The 14,083-nt window shown below is 73.4% G+C and overlaps 1 protein-coding gene and 1 long non-coding RNA gene across 4 annotated transcripts in view; one reads left to right on the top strand and one right to left on the bottom strand.

The window, feature by feature from the left end:
- Positions 1 to 14,083, bottom strand: part of DNAH2 (dynein axonemal heavy chain 2) — a 136,138-nt gene that overhangs the window by 21,819 nt on the left and 100,236 nt on the right. For all 3 annotated transcript variants that reach the window (XM_050933445.1, XM_050933446.1, XM_050933447.1), the window contains exons 61-68: positions 12,229 to 12,439; positions 9,809 to 9,925; positions 9,540 to 9,681; positions 7,795 to 7,964; positions 5,766 to 5,882; positions 5,521 to 5,685; positions 1,852 to 1,977; positions 1,509 to 1,657 (exon numbers count right to left, since the gene is read on the bottom strand). In XM_050933445.1, the coding sequence (XP_050789402.1) occupies positions 1,509 to 1,657; positions 1,852 to 1,977; positions 5,521 to 5,685; positions 5,766 to 5,882; positions 7,795 to 7,964; positions 9,540 to 9,681; positions 9,809 to 9,925; positions 12,229 to 12,439 (1,197 nt within the window). The remainder of the gene's footprint in view (positions 1 to 1,508; positions 1,658 to 1,851; positions 1,978 to 5,520; positions 5,686 to 5,765; positions 5,883 to 7,794; positions 7,965 to 9,539; positions 9,682 to 9,808; positions 9,926 to 12,228; positions 12,440 to 14,083) is intronic.
- LOC127039660 (uncharacterized) lies at positions 702 to 1,483 on the top strand. The gene is made up of 3 exons (XR_007771275.1): positions 702 to 810; positions 871 to 930; positions 1,235 to 1,483. It is a non-coding gene; the product is annotated as an uncharacterized LOC127039660 (long non-coding RNA).

The raw sequence follows: 14,083 nt of genomic DNA on the forward strand, positions 1-14,083 counted from the left end.
CCTCACCTGCCCCTCTGCCCCCCAGCGCAGCTGGGAAACGGCTGCCATGCCCCACCCAGGGCCAGGGGTCCCTGGGTAACCGGCCTCCCGCCCCAGAGGTGGGCACATCGCAGAACCAGGGGAGGGATCCCTGGGTAACCAGCCGCCCCGCCCCAGAGGTGGGGGCATCACAGAACTGAGGGAGGGGTCCCTGGGTAACTGGCCACCCGCCCCAGAGGTGGGCACATCTCAGCGCCGGGCGAGGGGTCCCTGGGTAACTGGCCACCCGCCCCAGAGGTGGGCACATCTCAGCGCCGGGCGAGGGGTCCCTGGGTAACTGGCCACCCGCCCCAGAGGTGGGCACATCTCAGCGCCGGGCGAGGGGTCCCTGGGGAACCGGCCTCCCGCCCCAGAGGTGGCCGCATCTCAGCGCCGGGCGAGGGGTCCCTGGGGAACCGGCCTCCCGCCCCAGAGGTGGCCGCATCTCAGCGCCGGGCGAGGGGTCCCTGGGGAACCGGCCTCCCGCCCCAGAGGTGGCCGCATCTCAGCGCCGGGCGAGGGGTCCCTGGGGAACCGGCCTCCTGCCCCAGAGGTGGGCACATCTCAGCGCCGGGCGAGGGGTCCCTCGGTAACCGGCCTCCTGCCCCAGAGGTGGGCACATCTCAGCGCCGGGCGAGGGGTCCCTGGGTAACCAGCCGCCCCGCCCCAGAAGTGGGTGCATCTCAGCGCCGGGGGAGGGGTCCCTGGGTAACAGGGCACCCCGCCCCAGAGGTGGGCGCATCTCAGCGCCAGGCGAGGGGTCCCTGGGTAACCAGCCGCCCCACCCCAGAGGTGGCTGCATCTCAGCGCCAGGTGAGAGATCCCTGGGTAACCAGCCGCCCCACCCCAGAGGTGGCTGCATCTCAGCGCCTGGCGAGGGGTCCCTGGGTAACCAGCCACCCCGCCCCAGAGGTGGCTGCATCTCAGCACCAGGCAGGGGTCCCTGGGTAACCAGACGCCCCGCCCCGCCCCAGAGGTGGCTGCATCTCAGCACCGGGCGAGGGGTCCCTGGGTAACAGGGCACCCCGCCCCAGAGGTGGCTGCATCTCAGCGCCTGGCGAGGGGTCCCTGGGTAACCAGCCACCCCGCCCCAGAGGCGGGGGCATCGCACAACCGGGTGAGGGGTCCCTGGGTAACCAGCCGCCCCGCCCCAGAGGTGGGTGCATCTCAGCGCTGGGCGAGGGGTCCCTGGGTAACCGGCCGCCCCGCCCCAGAGGTGGCTGCATCTCAGCGCCAGGCGAGGGGTCCCTGGGTAACCAGCCGCCCCACCCCAGAGGTGGCTGCATCTCAGCACCGGGCGAGGGGTCCCTGGGTAACCAGCCGCCCCGCCCCAGAGGTGGCTGCATCTCAGCGCCAGGCGAGGGGTCCCTGTGTCACCGGCCGCCCCGCCCCAGAGGTGGCTGCATCTCAGCGCCAGGCGAGGGGTCCCTGGGTAACCGGCCGCCCCGCCCCAGAGGTGGGCGCACGTCAGGACTGGGTGGGCCCCGCACCGGTTGCCGCGGGTGACGATGAGCCCGTTTTCGGTGGAGAAGGCGTCGGAGGGCAGCCCCTGCAGGTTCCAGGTGCGTACGATGGTGGGGTTGCAGAGGAAGCTGTCGAAGGTGAACCGGGGCGAGCAGGGCACCTGCAGCTCCCGGATCTGTGGGCACAGAGCACAGGGTCACCGGGGCTGCCCGCCCCCCGGCTGCCCCATGGCGCTGGGCTCTCAGGGGTAAGCGCCCGGAGCCCAGTGGGAAGCCAGCGACCCCGCCTGCCCCCTGGCGCCTCGGGGGCGTGTGGGGCCGGAGGGGCGGCCCCCGGGTGGGGCTCCGAGCGCCCGCGGGTGCCAGGTACCTGCTTCATCCAGATGCTGGAGACGATCTCGTCGCGGTAGCCGGACAGGAAGGGCCCCAGGTAGGACAGGAAGGCGGCGGCCAGCAGGCAGTCGCCCACCACGGAGCCCAGGTCCTCCTCCAGCCCCTGCGGAGACAGCCCGGCTGAGAGCCCCGAGGCGCCGGATCCCGCCCCGCTGCCCCCTGGATCCCGCCCCACTGCCCCCTGGATCCCGCCCCAGTGCCGCTCTGGGATCCCGCCCCACTGCGCCCTGGGATCCCGCCCCACTGCCCCCTGGATCCCGCCCCAGTGCCGCTCTGGGATCCCGCCCCACTGCCCCCTGGATCCCGCCCCGCTGCCCCCTGGATCCCGCCCCAGTGCCCCCTGGATCCCGCCCCACTGCCCCCTGGGATCCCGCCCCACTGCGCCCTGGGATCCCGCCCCACTGCCCCCTGGATCCCGCCCCACTGCCCCCTGGGATCCCGCCCCACTGCCGCTCTGGATCCCGCCCCGCTGCCCCCTGGATCCCGCCCCAGTGCCCCCTGGATCCCGCCCCACTGCCCCCTGGGATCCCGCCCCGCTGCCCCTGGATCCCGCCCCGCTGCCCCCTGGATCCCGCCCCAGTGCCGCTCTGGGATCCCGCCCCACTGCCCCCCCGGGATCCCGCCCCACTGCCTTCTGGATCCCGCCCCACTGCGCCCTGGGATCCCGCCCCACTGCCGCTCTGGATCCCGCCCCACTGCCGCTCTGGATCCCACCCCACTGCCCCCTGGATCCCGCCCCACTGCCCTCTGGATCCCGCCCCACTGCGCCCTGGGATCCCGCCCCACTGCCCCCTGGATCCCGCCCCACTGCCCCCTGGGATCCCGCCCCACTGCCGCTCTGGGATCCCGCCCCACTGCCCTCCCGGGATCCCGCCCCACTGCCCCCTGGATCCCGCCCCACTGCCCCTGGATCCCGCCCCACTGCCCTCTGGATCCCGCCCCACTGCGCCCTGGGATCCCGCCCCACTGCCGCTCTGGATCCCGCCCCACTGCCGCTCTGGGATCCTGTCCCACTGCCGCGCTGGGATCCCGCCCCACTGCCCCCCTGGATCCCGCCCCACTGCCCCCGGGATCCCGCCCCACTGCCACTCTGGGATCCCGCCCCACTGCCCCCCTGGATCCCGTCCCACTGCCGCTCTGGGATCCCGCCCCACTGCCCCCTGGATCCCGCCCCACTGCGCCCTGGGATCCCGCCCCACTGCGCCCTGGATCCCACCCCACTGCCCCCCGGGATCCCGCCCCACTGCCCCCTGGATCCCGCCCCGCTGCCCCCTGGATCCCGCCCCACTGCCCCCCTGGGATCCTGCCCCACTGCCCCTCTGGGATCCCGTCCCACTGCCCCCCCGGGATCCCGCCCCACTGCCCCTCTGGGATCCTACCCCACTGCCCCTCTGGGATCCTGCCCCACTGCCCCCCTGGGATCCTGTGCCACTGCCCCTCTGGGATCCCGCCTCACTGCCCCCCCGGGATCCCTGGCCCCGCTCCTGCCCCCACTGCCCCCCCGGGATCCCGCCCCACTGCCCCTCTGGATCCTGCCCCACTGCCCCCCCGGGATCCCGCCCCACTGCCCCTCTGGGATCCCGCCCCACTGCCCCCTGGATCCTGCCCCACTGCCCCCTGGGATCCCGCCCCACTGCCCCCCCGGGATCTCGCCCCACTGCCCCTCTGGATCCCGCCCCACTGCCCCCCTGGGATCCTACCCCACTGCCCCCCTGGGATCCCGCCCCAGTGCCCCCCCGGGATCCCGCCCCACTGCCCCTCTGGGATCCCACCCCACTGTCCCTCTGGATCCCGCCCCACTGCCCCCCCGGGATCTCGCCTCATTGCCCCTCTGGGATCCCTGGCCCCGCTCCTGCTCCCGCTCTTGCCCCCACTGCCCCCCTGGGATCCCGCCCCACTGCCCCCCTGGGATCCCTGGCCCTGCTCCTGCCCCCACTGCCCCCCCCGGGATCCCACCCCACTGCCCCTCTGGGATCCCGCCCCACTGCCCCCCTGGGATCCCTGGCCCCGCTCCTGCCCCCGCTCCTGCCCCCACTGCCCCCCTGGGATCCCGCCCCACTGCCCCCCTGGGATCCTGCCCCACTGCCCCCTGGGATCCCTGGCCCCGCTCCTGCCCCCACTGCCCCTCTGGGATCCCGCCCCACTGCCCCTCTGGGATCCCTGGCCCCGCTCCTGCCCCCACTGCCCCCCTGGGATTCCACCCCACTGCCCCTCTGGGATCCCGCCCCACTGCACCCCCGGGATCCCGCCCCACTGCCCCTCTGGGATCCTGCCCCACTGCCCCCCTAGGATCCCTGCCCCCGCTCCTGCCCCCACTGCCCCCCTGGGATCCCGCCCCAGTGCCCCTCTGGGATCCCGCCGCACTGCCCCCCTGAGATCCTGCCCCACTGGGATCCCTGGCCCCCCTCCTGCCCCCACTGCCCCCCTTGGATCCCTGGCCCTGCTCCTGCCCCCACTGCCCCCCTGGGATCCTGCTCCACTGTCCCCATGGGATCCCTGGCCCCACTCCTGCCCCCACTGCCCCCCTGGGATCCTGCCCCCCCCGCCCCCCCCGGCCCCACTCCCGCCTCGGCTGGGATCCCCACCCCCACTGCCCTCTGGGATCCCTGCCTCCCTCCCCCTCCGGCTGCGATCCCTGCAGCTCCCCCCTCACTAGGATCCCCACTTCCCAGCTCCCACCCACTGGGATCCCTTCCCCCTGGGCTGGCTACTCCCTGCTTGATACCCTACCTCCAGATCCTCCCCACGGCTGGGACCCCTGTCCCCCCCGGCCTGGCTATGGCATCACTGTCCCTGAGTCCCTGCCCCCCAGATCCTCCCCACGGCTGGGATCCCTGCCCCCCCGCCTGGCTATGGCATCGCTGTCCCTGAGTCCCTGCCCCCCAGATCCTCCCAACGGCTAGGATCCCTGTCCCCCCACCCAGCCTGGCTATGGCATCATTGTCCCTGAGTCCCTGCCCCCAGATCCTCCACCACCCCGCTGGGATCCCTGTCCCCCCCCGGCCTGGCTATGGCATCGCTGTCCCTGAGTCCCTGCCCCCCAGATCCTCCCCACGGCTGGGATCCCTGTCCCCTCCCGGCCTGGCTATGGCATCGCTGTCCCTGAGTCCCTGCCCCCAGATCCTCCCCACGGCTGGGATCCCTGCCCCCCCCGGCCTGGCTATGGCATCGCTGTCCCCGAGTCCCTGCCCCCAGATCCTCCTCCCCCCGCTGGGATCCCTGCCCTCCCACCTGGCTATGGCATCGCTGTCCCTGAGTCCCTGCCCCCAGATCCTCCTCCCCCCGCTGGGATCCCTGCCCCCCCGCCTGGCTATGGCATCGCTGTCCCCGAGCCCCTGCCCCCCAGATCCTCCTCCCCCCGCTGGGATCCCTGCCCCCCTGCCTGGCTATGGCATCATTGTCCCTGAGTCCCTGCCCCCCAGATCCTCCTCCCCCCGCTGGGATCCCTGCCCCCCAGCCTGGCTATGGCATCGCTGTCCCCGAGCCCCTGCCCCCCAGATCCTCCTCCCCCCGCTGGGATCCCTGCCCCCCTGCCTGGCTATGGCATCATTGTCCCTGAGTCCCTGCCCCCCAGATCCTCCTCCCCCCGCTGGGATCCCTGCCCCCCCACCAGGCTATGGCATCGCTGCCCCCAGGGCTCACCCACCTGCAGCGTCTCCTCCCAGCGTGCCTTCTCCCCGGCCAGCCCCGAGACCAGCTTGTCGGCGCGGTCCAGCTTGATCTCCATCTCCTCGGAGCGCTGGCGCAGATCCTCCTTCTGCGCCAGCTTCTCCTCGTACTCCTGCTTCAGCCGCTCCAGCTTCTCCGCCACCTGGGGGGGCAGAGCCGTGAGCCCCCCCGCGCTGCGCCCAGCCCGGCATCGCCCCCCTCCCCGCCGGCCGGCACACTGACCTCCCGCAGCTTCTCCTGCGCCTCGGCCTGGGACGCCTGCTTCTCGGCCAGCTGGGCCATGGCGGCATTCATGCGGGCACGCTTGGGCTCCACCACCCGGTAAATCCGGCCGTACATCTGGGGGGGGAGCAAACGGTGAGCCCCCCGCACAGCACTGCCGCTGGCCTGGGAGAGAGAACCCCGGAGTCCTGCCCCCCACCCCCCACTCTAACCACCAGCCCCCATTGCCCTCCCAGAGCCGGGGAGAGAACCCCGGAGTCCTGCCCCCCACCCCCCACTCTAACCACCAGCCCCCATTGCTCTCCCAGAGCCAGGGAGAGAACCCCGGAGTCCTGCCCCCCACCTCCCACTCTAACCACCAGCCCCCATTGCTCTCCCAGAGCCAGGGAGAGAACCCCGGAGTCCTGCCCCCCACCTCCCACTCTAACCACCAGCCCCCATTGCTCTCCCAGAGCCAGGGAGAGAACCCCGGAGTCCTGCCCCCCACTCCCCACTCTAACCACCAGCCCCCATTGCTCTCCCAGAGCCAGGGAGAGAACCCCGGAGTCCTGCCCCCCACCTCCCACTCTAACCACCAGCCCCCATTGCTCTCCCAGAGCCAGGGAGAGAACCCCGGAGTCCTGCCCCCCACCCCCCACTCTAACCACCAGCCCCCATTGCTCTCCCAGAGCCAGGGAGAGAACCCCGGAGTCCTGCCCCCCGCACCCCCCGCTCTAACCACCAGCCCCCACTGCCCTCCCAGAGCCAGGGAGAGAACCCCGGAGTCCTGCCCCCCACCCCCCACTCTAACCACCAGCCCCCATTGCTCTCCCAGAGCCAGGGAGAGAACCCCGGAGTCCTGTCCCCCACCCCCCACTCTAACCACCAGAGAGAACCCCGGAGTCCTGCCCCCCGCCCCCCACTCTAACCACCAGAGAGAACCCCGGAGTCCTGCCCCCCGCCCCCCCACTCTAACCACCAGAGAGAACCCCGGAGTCCTGCCCCCCGCCCCCCCCACTCTCTAACCCACCAGTCCCCACTCCCCTCCCAGAGCCAGGGAGAGAACCCCGGAGTCCTGCCCCCCACCCCCCACTCTAACCACCAGCCCCCATAGCTCTCCCAGAGCCGGGGAGAGAACCCAGGAGTCCTGCCCCCCGCACCCCCCGCTCTAACCACCAGCCCCCACTGCCCTCCCAGAGCCAGGGAGAGAACCCTGGAGTCCTGCCCCCCACCCCCCACTCTAACCACCAGCCCCCACTGCCCTCCCAGAGCCAGGGAGAGAACCCAGGAGTCCTGGCTCCCAGCCCCCCTGCTCTGACCCACCAGCCCCCATTCCCCTCGCAGAGCCGGGGAGAGAACCTGACATTTGTTTCTCTTTCTCCTTCTTGTCTTCACAGTTTTCACTCACACCCCTCGTCCTGCCAACCCCTTTGTCCCCAGCCCGGCACTGCCTGCCCCCAGCCTGGCACCACCTGCCCCTAGCCTGGCACTCCCCTCCTGCCACCTCCCCAGCTCCCCCCCTGCCCATGGCTGGCCCCGCCCCTTCCCAAATCCCTCCCCCTGCCTGTGGTTGGCCCCGCCCCTTCCCAAATCCCTCCCCCTGTCCATGGCTGGCCCCGCCCCTTCCCAAATCCCTCCTCCTGCCTGTGGTTGGCCCCGCCCCTTCCCAAATCCCTCCCCCTGCCCATGGCTGGTGCCTGGCCCCTCCCCTTCCCAAATCCCTCCCCCAGCCCGTGGCTCTGCCCCTCCCCTCCCCCTCCCCGTGGCCGTGGCCCTGCCCCTCCCCTCGCCTCCCTTCCCCTCCCCTGCCCATGGCCGTGGCCTTGCCCCTCCCCTCCCCCTGCCCGTGGCCGTGGCCCTGCCCCTCCCCTCCCCTCCCCGTACCCGTGGCCCTACCCCTCCCCTCCCCGTGGCCCCGCCCCTCCCCGCCCCGTGCCCGTGGCCCTGCCCCTCCCCTCCCCGTGCCCGTGGCCCCGCCCCTCCCCTCCCCTCCCCGTGGCCCTGCCCCTCCCCTCCCCGTGGCCCTGCCCCGTCCCGCGGCGCCCCTCACCTCCATGGCGCGCACCCACATGCAGAGGGACTTGGCGGCGAGCGAGACGCGCCCGATGATGTCGGGCTGGAAGTCGGGCTGGGAGCAGAACCCGCTGATCTTCTTCAGCACCTTGTCCGAGATGTTGTCCTTGTCGAAGTTGATCAGCTGCTTGATGAACGTGGCCTCGCCTGGGGGGCACCGAGGGGGCTGGCACAGGCTGGGCACGGCCTGCCTGGCGCTGACCCACGAGGGGCAGCCCCTCTGGGGCCCCGGCAGGGCCCTGCCTCGCCTCCGGGCCGCCGCTGGGATCCCATTGCCCACGGAGCGGCAGGGCAGGGTGCCCACGGCGCCCACCTCACCCGCTGACCCCGGCCCGGCGCCTGGCCCCCGGGTCCCCCTGCGCCCACACGCTGCCCCCAGCCTGGCGCCTGGCCCCCCCTGCGCCCCACACGCTGCCCACCTCACCCGCTGCCCCCGGCCCGGCGCCTGGCCCCCCCTGCGCCCCACACGCTGCCCACCTCACCCGCTGCCCCCAGCCCGGCGCCTGGCCCCCGGGTCCCCCTGCGCCCACACGCTGCCCCCAGCCTGGCGCCTGGCCCCCGGGTCCCCCTGCGCCCCACACGTTGCCCACCTCACCCGCTGCCCCCAGCCCGGCGCCTGGCCCCCCGGTCCCCCTGCGCCCACACGCTGCCCCCAGCCTGGCGCCTGGCCCCCGGGTCCCCCTGCGCCCACACACTGCCCACCTCACCCACTGTCCCCAGCCCAGTGCCTGGCCCTCAGCTCCCCCTGCGCCCCACACGGCGCCCCCCTCACCCGCTGCCCCCGCCCCGGCGCCTGGCCCCCCCTGCGCCCCACACGCTGCCCCCCTCACCCGCTGCCCCCGGCCCGGCGCCTGGCCCCCGGCTCCCCCTGCGCCCCACACACTGCCCCCAGCCCGGCGCCTGGCCCCCGGGTCCCCCTGCGCCCCACCCGCTGCTGCCAGCCCGGCGCCTGGCCCCCGGGTCCCCCTGCGCCCCACACACTGCCCCCAGACCAGCGCCTGGCCCCCAGGTCCCCCTGCACCCCACACGCTGCCCACCTCACCCGCTGACCCCGGCCCGGCGCCTGGCCCCTGGCTCCCCCTGCGCCCCACACGGTGCCCACCTCACCCGCTGCCCCCAGCCCAGCGCCTGGCCCTCAGCTCCCCCTGCACCCCACACGCTGCCCACCTCACCCGCTGCCCCCAGCCCAGCGCCTGGCCCTCAGCTCCCCCTGCGCCCCACACGCTGCCCACCTCACCCGCTGCCCCCAGCCCAGCGCCTGGCCCTCAGCTCCCCCTGCGCCCCACACGCTGCCCACCTCACCCGCTGCCCCCAGCCCGGCGCCTGGCCCCCGGTCCCCCTGCGCCCACACGCTGCTCACCTCACCCGCTGCCCCCGGCCCGGCGCCTGGCCCCCGGCTCCCCCTGCGCCCCACACGCTGCCCCCAGCCCAGTGCCTGGCCCCCGGGTCCCCCTGCGCCCCACATGCTGCCCACGTCACCCACTGCCCCCAGCCCGGCGCCTGGCCCTCAGCTCCCCCTGCGCCCCACACGCTGCCCACCTCACCCGCTGCCCCCAGCCCAGCACTTGGCCCCCAGCTCCCCCTGCGCCCCCTCCTGCGCCCCACCCACTGCCCTCTTGATTTAGGCTCCACCCCTTAGTTCTCCCCCAACCCCAGGCTCCTCCCCCTTAGCCCAAGCACCCATCAATCCCCCATCTGCCCCAGCCCCTCCCCACTCCTCACCCAGCTGCCTCTTGGCCTCGGCCCAGGTGGGCTCGTTGCCGCGCAGGATCATGACGGCCTGCATCACCGTCTCCACCAGCGTGGGCGGGCGCCCGTACGACTTGATCTCCGTCATGTCCTTCTTGTTGAGCGACTCCAGGGCCTGGGGGGGACGAGGCTGGTCGGGGAGGCGCCCGAGGGGGAGGCCCCCTGCCAGGGGCTCTGAGGCACCACCCACAGGACGGACCCCAGAGCCGGAGCAGCCAGGTGCCAGCCCCTTTGCCCGTTACCTTCACGGCCTCCTCCAGCGCGGGCAGCGCCTCCTCCAGGTCCTTCTGGGCGTTGTCAGCCAGCGTCTTGCACTTGATCTCCTCCGCAGCGATCTTCTCGCTGTTAGCGCCCACCGTCTGGGGAGAGCCAGGCAGGGGCCCCCGTCAGCCCGCGGCGGAGCCCGCACCCGCATCTGGGACCCCCGCGCCCCTCAGCCCGCGCCCAGATATGGGACCCCCGCGCCCCTCAGCCTGCGCCCGCATCTGGGACCCCCGCGCCCCTCAGCCCACGCCCAGATTTGGGACCCCCGCACCCCTCAGCCCGCGGCAGAGCCGGGATCCCCACACCTGGCAGCCCACGCCCGGATCCGGGACCACCGCGCCCCTCAGCCCGCGCCCAGATCCGGGACCTCCGTGCCCGGCAGCCCACACCCGCATCCGGGACCCCTGCGCCCCTCAGCCTGCGGCGGAGTCGGGACCCCCGCGCCTGGCATCCCGCGCCCGGATCCGGGACCCCCGTGCCCCTCAGCCCACAGCGGAGCCGGGACCCCTGCACCCGGCAGCCCGTGCCCGGATCCGGGACCCGCACGCCCAGCAGCCCAAACCCGGATCTGGGCCCTCCACGCCCCTCAGCCCGCGCCCGGATCCGGGACCCCCGTGCCCCTCAGCCCACAGCGGAGCCGGGACCCCTGCACCCGGCAGCCCGTGCCCGGATCCGGGACCCGCACGCCCAGCAGCCCAAACCCGGATCTGGGCCCTCCACGCCCCTCAGCCAGCGCCCAGATCTGGGACCCCCGCGCCCCTCAGCCCGCACCCAGATCTGGGACCCCCGCGTCCTCAGACAGCACCCAGATCTGGGACACTCGTGCCCCTCAGCCCGCGGCAGAGCCGGGACCCCCGCGCCTGGCAGCCCGCGCCCCTCAGCCCACGGCAGAGCCAGGACCTCCGTGCCTGGCAGTCCGCGCCCGGATCTGGGACCCCCGTGCCCCTCAGCCCGCACCCGGCAGCCCGCGCCCAGATCTGGGACCCCCGCGCCCCTCAGCCCGCGCCTGGATCTGGGACCCCCGCGCCCCTCAGCCCGCACCCGGCAGCCCGCGCCCAGATCTGGGACCCCCGCACCCCTCAGCCCGCACCCAGATCTGGGACCCCCGCCGCCCCTCAGCCAGCGCCCGGCAGCCCAAATCTGGGCCCTCCTGTGCCCATCAGCCCACATCTGGATCCGGGACCCCCGCGCCCCGCAGTCCATGCTCACATTCACGCCCCCTCCGTCCATCATCCCACGCCCAGATCCGGGACCCCCGCACCCGTCAGCCCGCGCCCGGATCCAGCCCCCCTGCACCTGTGAGCCCAGATCCAGAACCCCTGCACCCGTCAGCCCATGCCCAGATCCAACGCCCACACCCAGATCCAATCACAGCCCCTGTGCCCGGATCTGAGCCCGGCCCCAGGCCCCACAGCCCGTCAGCCTGTGCCCAGGTCTGAGCCTGGCCCCAGACCCCACAGCCCGTCAGTCTGTGCCCGGATCCGAGCCCGGCCCCAGGCCCCACAGCCCGTCAGCCTGTGCCCGGAACTGAGCCTGGCCCCAGACCCCACAGCCCGTCAGTCTGTGCCTGGATCCAAGCCCGGCCCCAGGCCCCACAGCCCGTCAGCCTGTGCCCAGATCTGAGCCCGGCGCCAGGCCCCACAGCCCGTCAGCCTGTGCCCAGATCTGAGCCCGGCGCCAGGCCCCACAGCCCGTCAGCCTGTGCCCCAGGTCTGAGCCTGGCCCCAGGCCCCACAGCCCGTCAGCCTGTGCCCGGATCTGAGCCTGGCGCCAGGCCCCACAGCCCATCAGTCTGTGCCTGGATCCAAGCCCGGCCCCAGGCCCTACAGCCCGTCAGCCTGTGCCCGGATCTGAGCCCGGCGCCAGGCCCCACAGCCCGTCAGCCTGTGCCCGGATCTGAGCCCGGCGCCAGGCCCCACAGCCTGTCAGCCTGTGCCCGGATCTGAGCCCGGCGCCAGGCCCCACAGCCCGTCAGCCTGTGCCCGGATCTGAGCCCAGCGCCCGTGCCCATCAGCCCGCTGTGAGGAAGTGGGGAATTGTCTTGTTTTTCGAGGGGGTTCAATGCAGGGGGTTGGGACTCAGTTTCCCCGGGTGTTACTGGTTTAACGAGGGGAGGGGAGAGCGAGTTCATTGGGACACAGGACCGGAGAGGGAATGTGGGACCCTGGCCGATGGCCTGGAGGATGGAGACCCAGCGACTGGTGACCCAACGGCCCAGAGACCCAGCTCAGAAGTCGAAGCCGGTTCCAGCCAGTGGGAGGACAATGGGCTGTGGAGAGAGGACCCCAGTGACCGGACCAGAGGACAGAAGAGGGGAGAGGAGACCTGGGCGACCCCGTTTCCCTGCAGAGAAGACAATGGACGGAGGGGGCTTGGGGGTGGGCGCCGCCCCCCTCACCTTCTGCTGCTCGTCGGCCTCCCTCTTCTGGCGCACGATGATGACCAGATACTCCTCGCACTGCTTCTGGAACTCCGCCACCTTCCTCTTGGCCTCCTCCAGCTCCAGCGACATCACCTCCACCTTGTGGCGCGTCTCGTCGATCTTGGAGAGCCCGTTGCGCAGCTTGTTGGCCTGGTCCGAGAGCTCCTTGCGCTTCTCCGCCAGGAGCCTGCGGGGAGACGGCCCCGGGGCCCCCCTGCCTGAGCCATGCCCTGCAGCGCCGGGCAGGGCTCTGCCGGACTACGGCCCCCATGATGCACCAGGGACTCCTCTGCTGCTTCCCCAGGAGGGGGCACAGCGATGCCCCATGGGAAATGTAGTCTGGGTAGGGTGCCTGGCCTAGAGAGGAGGATGGGAGCACGAGGCTCCCAAACTACAACTCCCATGAGCCACCGTGATGCCCACTGCCAGTGAAATATTTCAGTCTCAGGCTGAAATGACAGTTGCCGTGGGAACCCGCCCACCCTTTTCCCACCAGTTCTGGGACTCAGCATGGGGGATGGGGCTACCGGAGCCCAGCAGATCCCCTCAGCTCCCTCCGGCCCACCCCGGGGAGACCCCCCCGCGTCTGGACAGATCCCCTCAGCTCCCTCCGGCCCACCCCGGGGAGACCCCCCCTGCATCCGGACAGATCCCCTCAGCTCCCTCCGGCCCACCCCAGGGAGACCCCCCCGCGTCTGGACAGATCCCTCAGCTCCCTCCGGCCCACCCCGGGGAGACCCCCCCGCGTCTGGACAGATCCCCTCAGCTCCCTCCAGCCCACCCCAGGGAGACCCCCCCCCCGCGTCCGGACAGATCCCCTCAGCTCCCTCCGGCCCACCCCAGGGAGACCCCCCCACACATCCGGACAGATCCCCTCAGCTCCCTCCGGCCCACCCCAGGGAGACCCCCCCCCGCGTTCGGACAGATCCCCTCAGCTCCCTCCGGCCCACCCCGGGGAGACCCCCCCGCGTCTGGACAGATCCCCTCAGCTCCCTCCGGCCCACCCCGGGGAGACCCCCCCTGCATCCGGACAGATCCCCTCAGCTCCCTCCGGCCCACCCCAGGGAGACCCCCCCGCGTCTGGACAGATCCCCTCGGCTCCCTCCGGCCCACCCCAGGGAGACCCCCCCACGTCTGGACAGATCCCTCAGCTCCCTCCGGCCCACCCCGGGGAGACCCCCCCGCGTCTGGACAGATCCCCTCAGCTCCCTCCGGCCCACCCCGGGGAGACCCCCCCGCGTCCGGACAGATCCCCTCAGCTCCCTCCGGCCCACCCCCGGGAGACCCCCCCCCGCGTCCGGACAGATCCCCTCGGCTCCCTCCAGCCCACCCTGGGGAGACCCCCCCGCGTCCCGACAGATCCCCTCGGCTCCATCCGGGCCACCCCGGGGAGACCCCCCCCCGCATCCGGACAGATCCCCTCAGCTCCCTCCAGCCCACCCCGGAGAGACCCCCCCGCGTCCCGACAGATCCCCTCGGCTCCCTCCGGGCCACCCCGGGGAGACCCCCCCTCGTCCGGACACATCCCCTCAGCTCCCTCCGGGCCACCCCACGGAGACCCCCCCGCGTCCGGACAGATCCCCTCAGCTCCATCCGGGCCACCCCGGGGAGACCCCCCCGCGTCCGGACAGATCCCCTCAGCTCCCTCCGGGCCACCCCGGGGAGACCCCCCCGCGTCCGGACAGATCCCCTCGGCTCCATCCGGGCCACCCCGGGGAGACCCCCCCCCGCATCCGGACAGATCCCCTCAGCTCCCTCCAGCCCACCCCGGAGAGACCCCCCCGCGTCCGGACAGATCCCCTCAGCTCCCTCCAGCCCACCCCAGGGAGAC

Source organism: Gopherus flavomarginatus, chromosome 23 (assembly GCF_025201925.1).
Source record: "Gopherus flavomarginatus isolate rGopFla2 chromosome 23, rGopFla2.mat.asm, whole genome shotgun sequence".
Classification (NCBI taxonomy): Eukaryota; Metazoa; Chordata; order Testudines; family Testudinidae; genus Gopherus; species Gopherus flavomarginatus.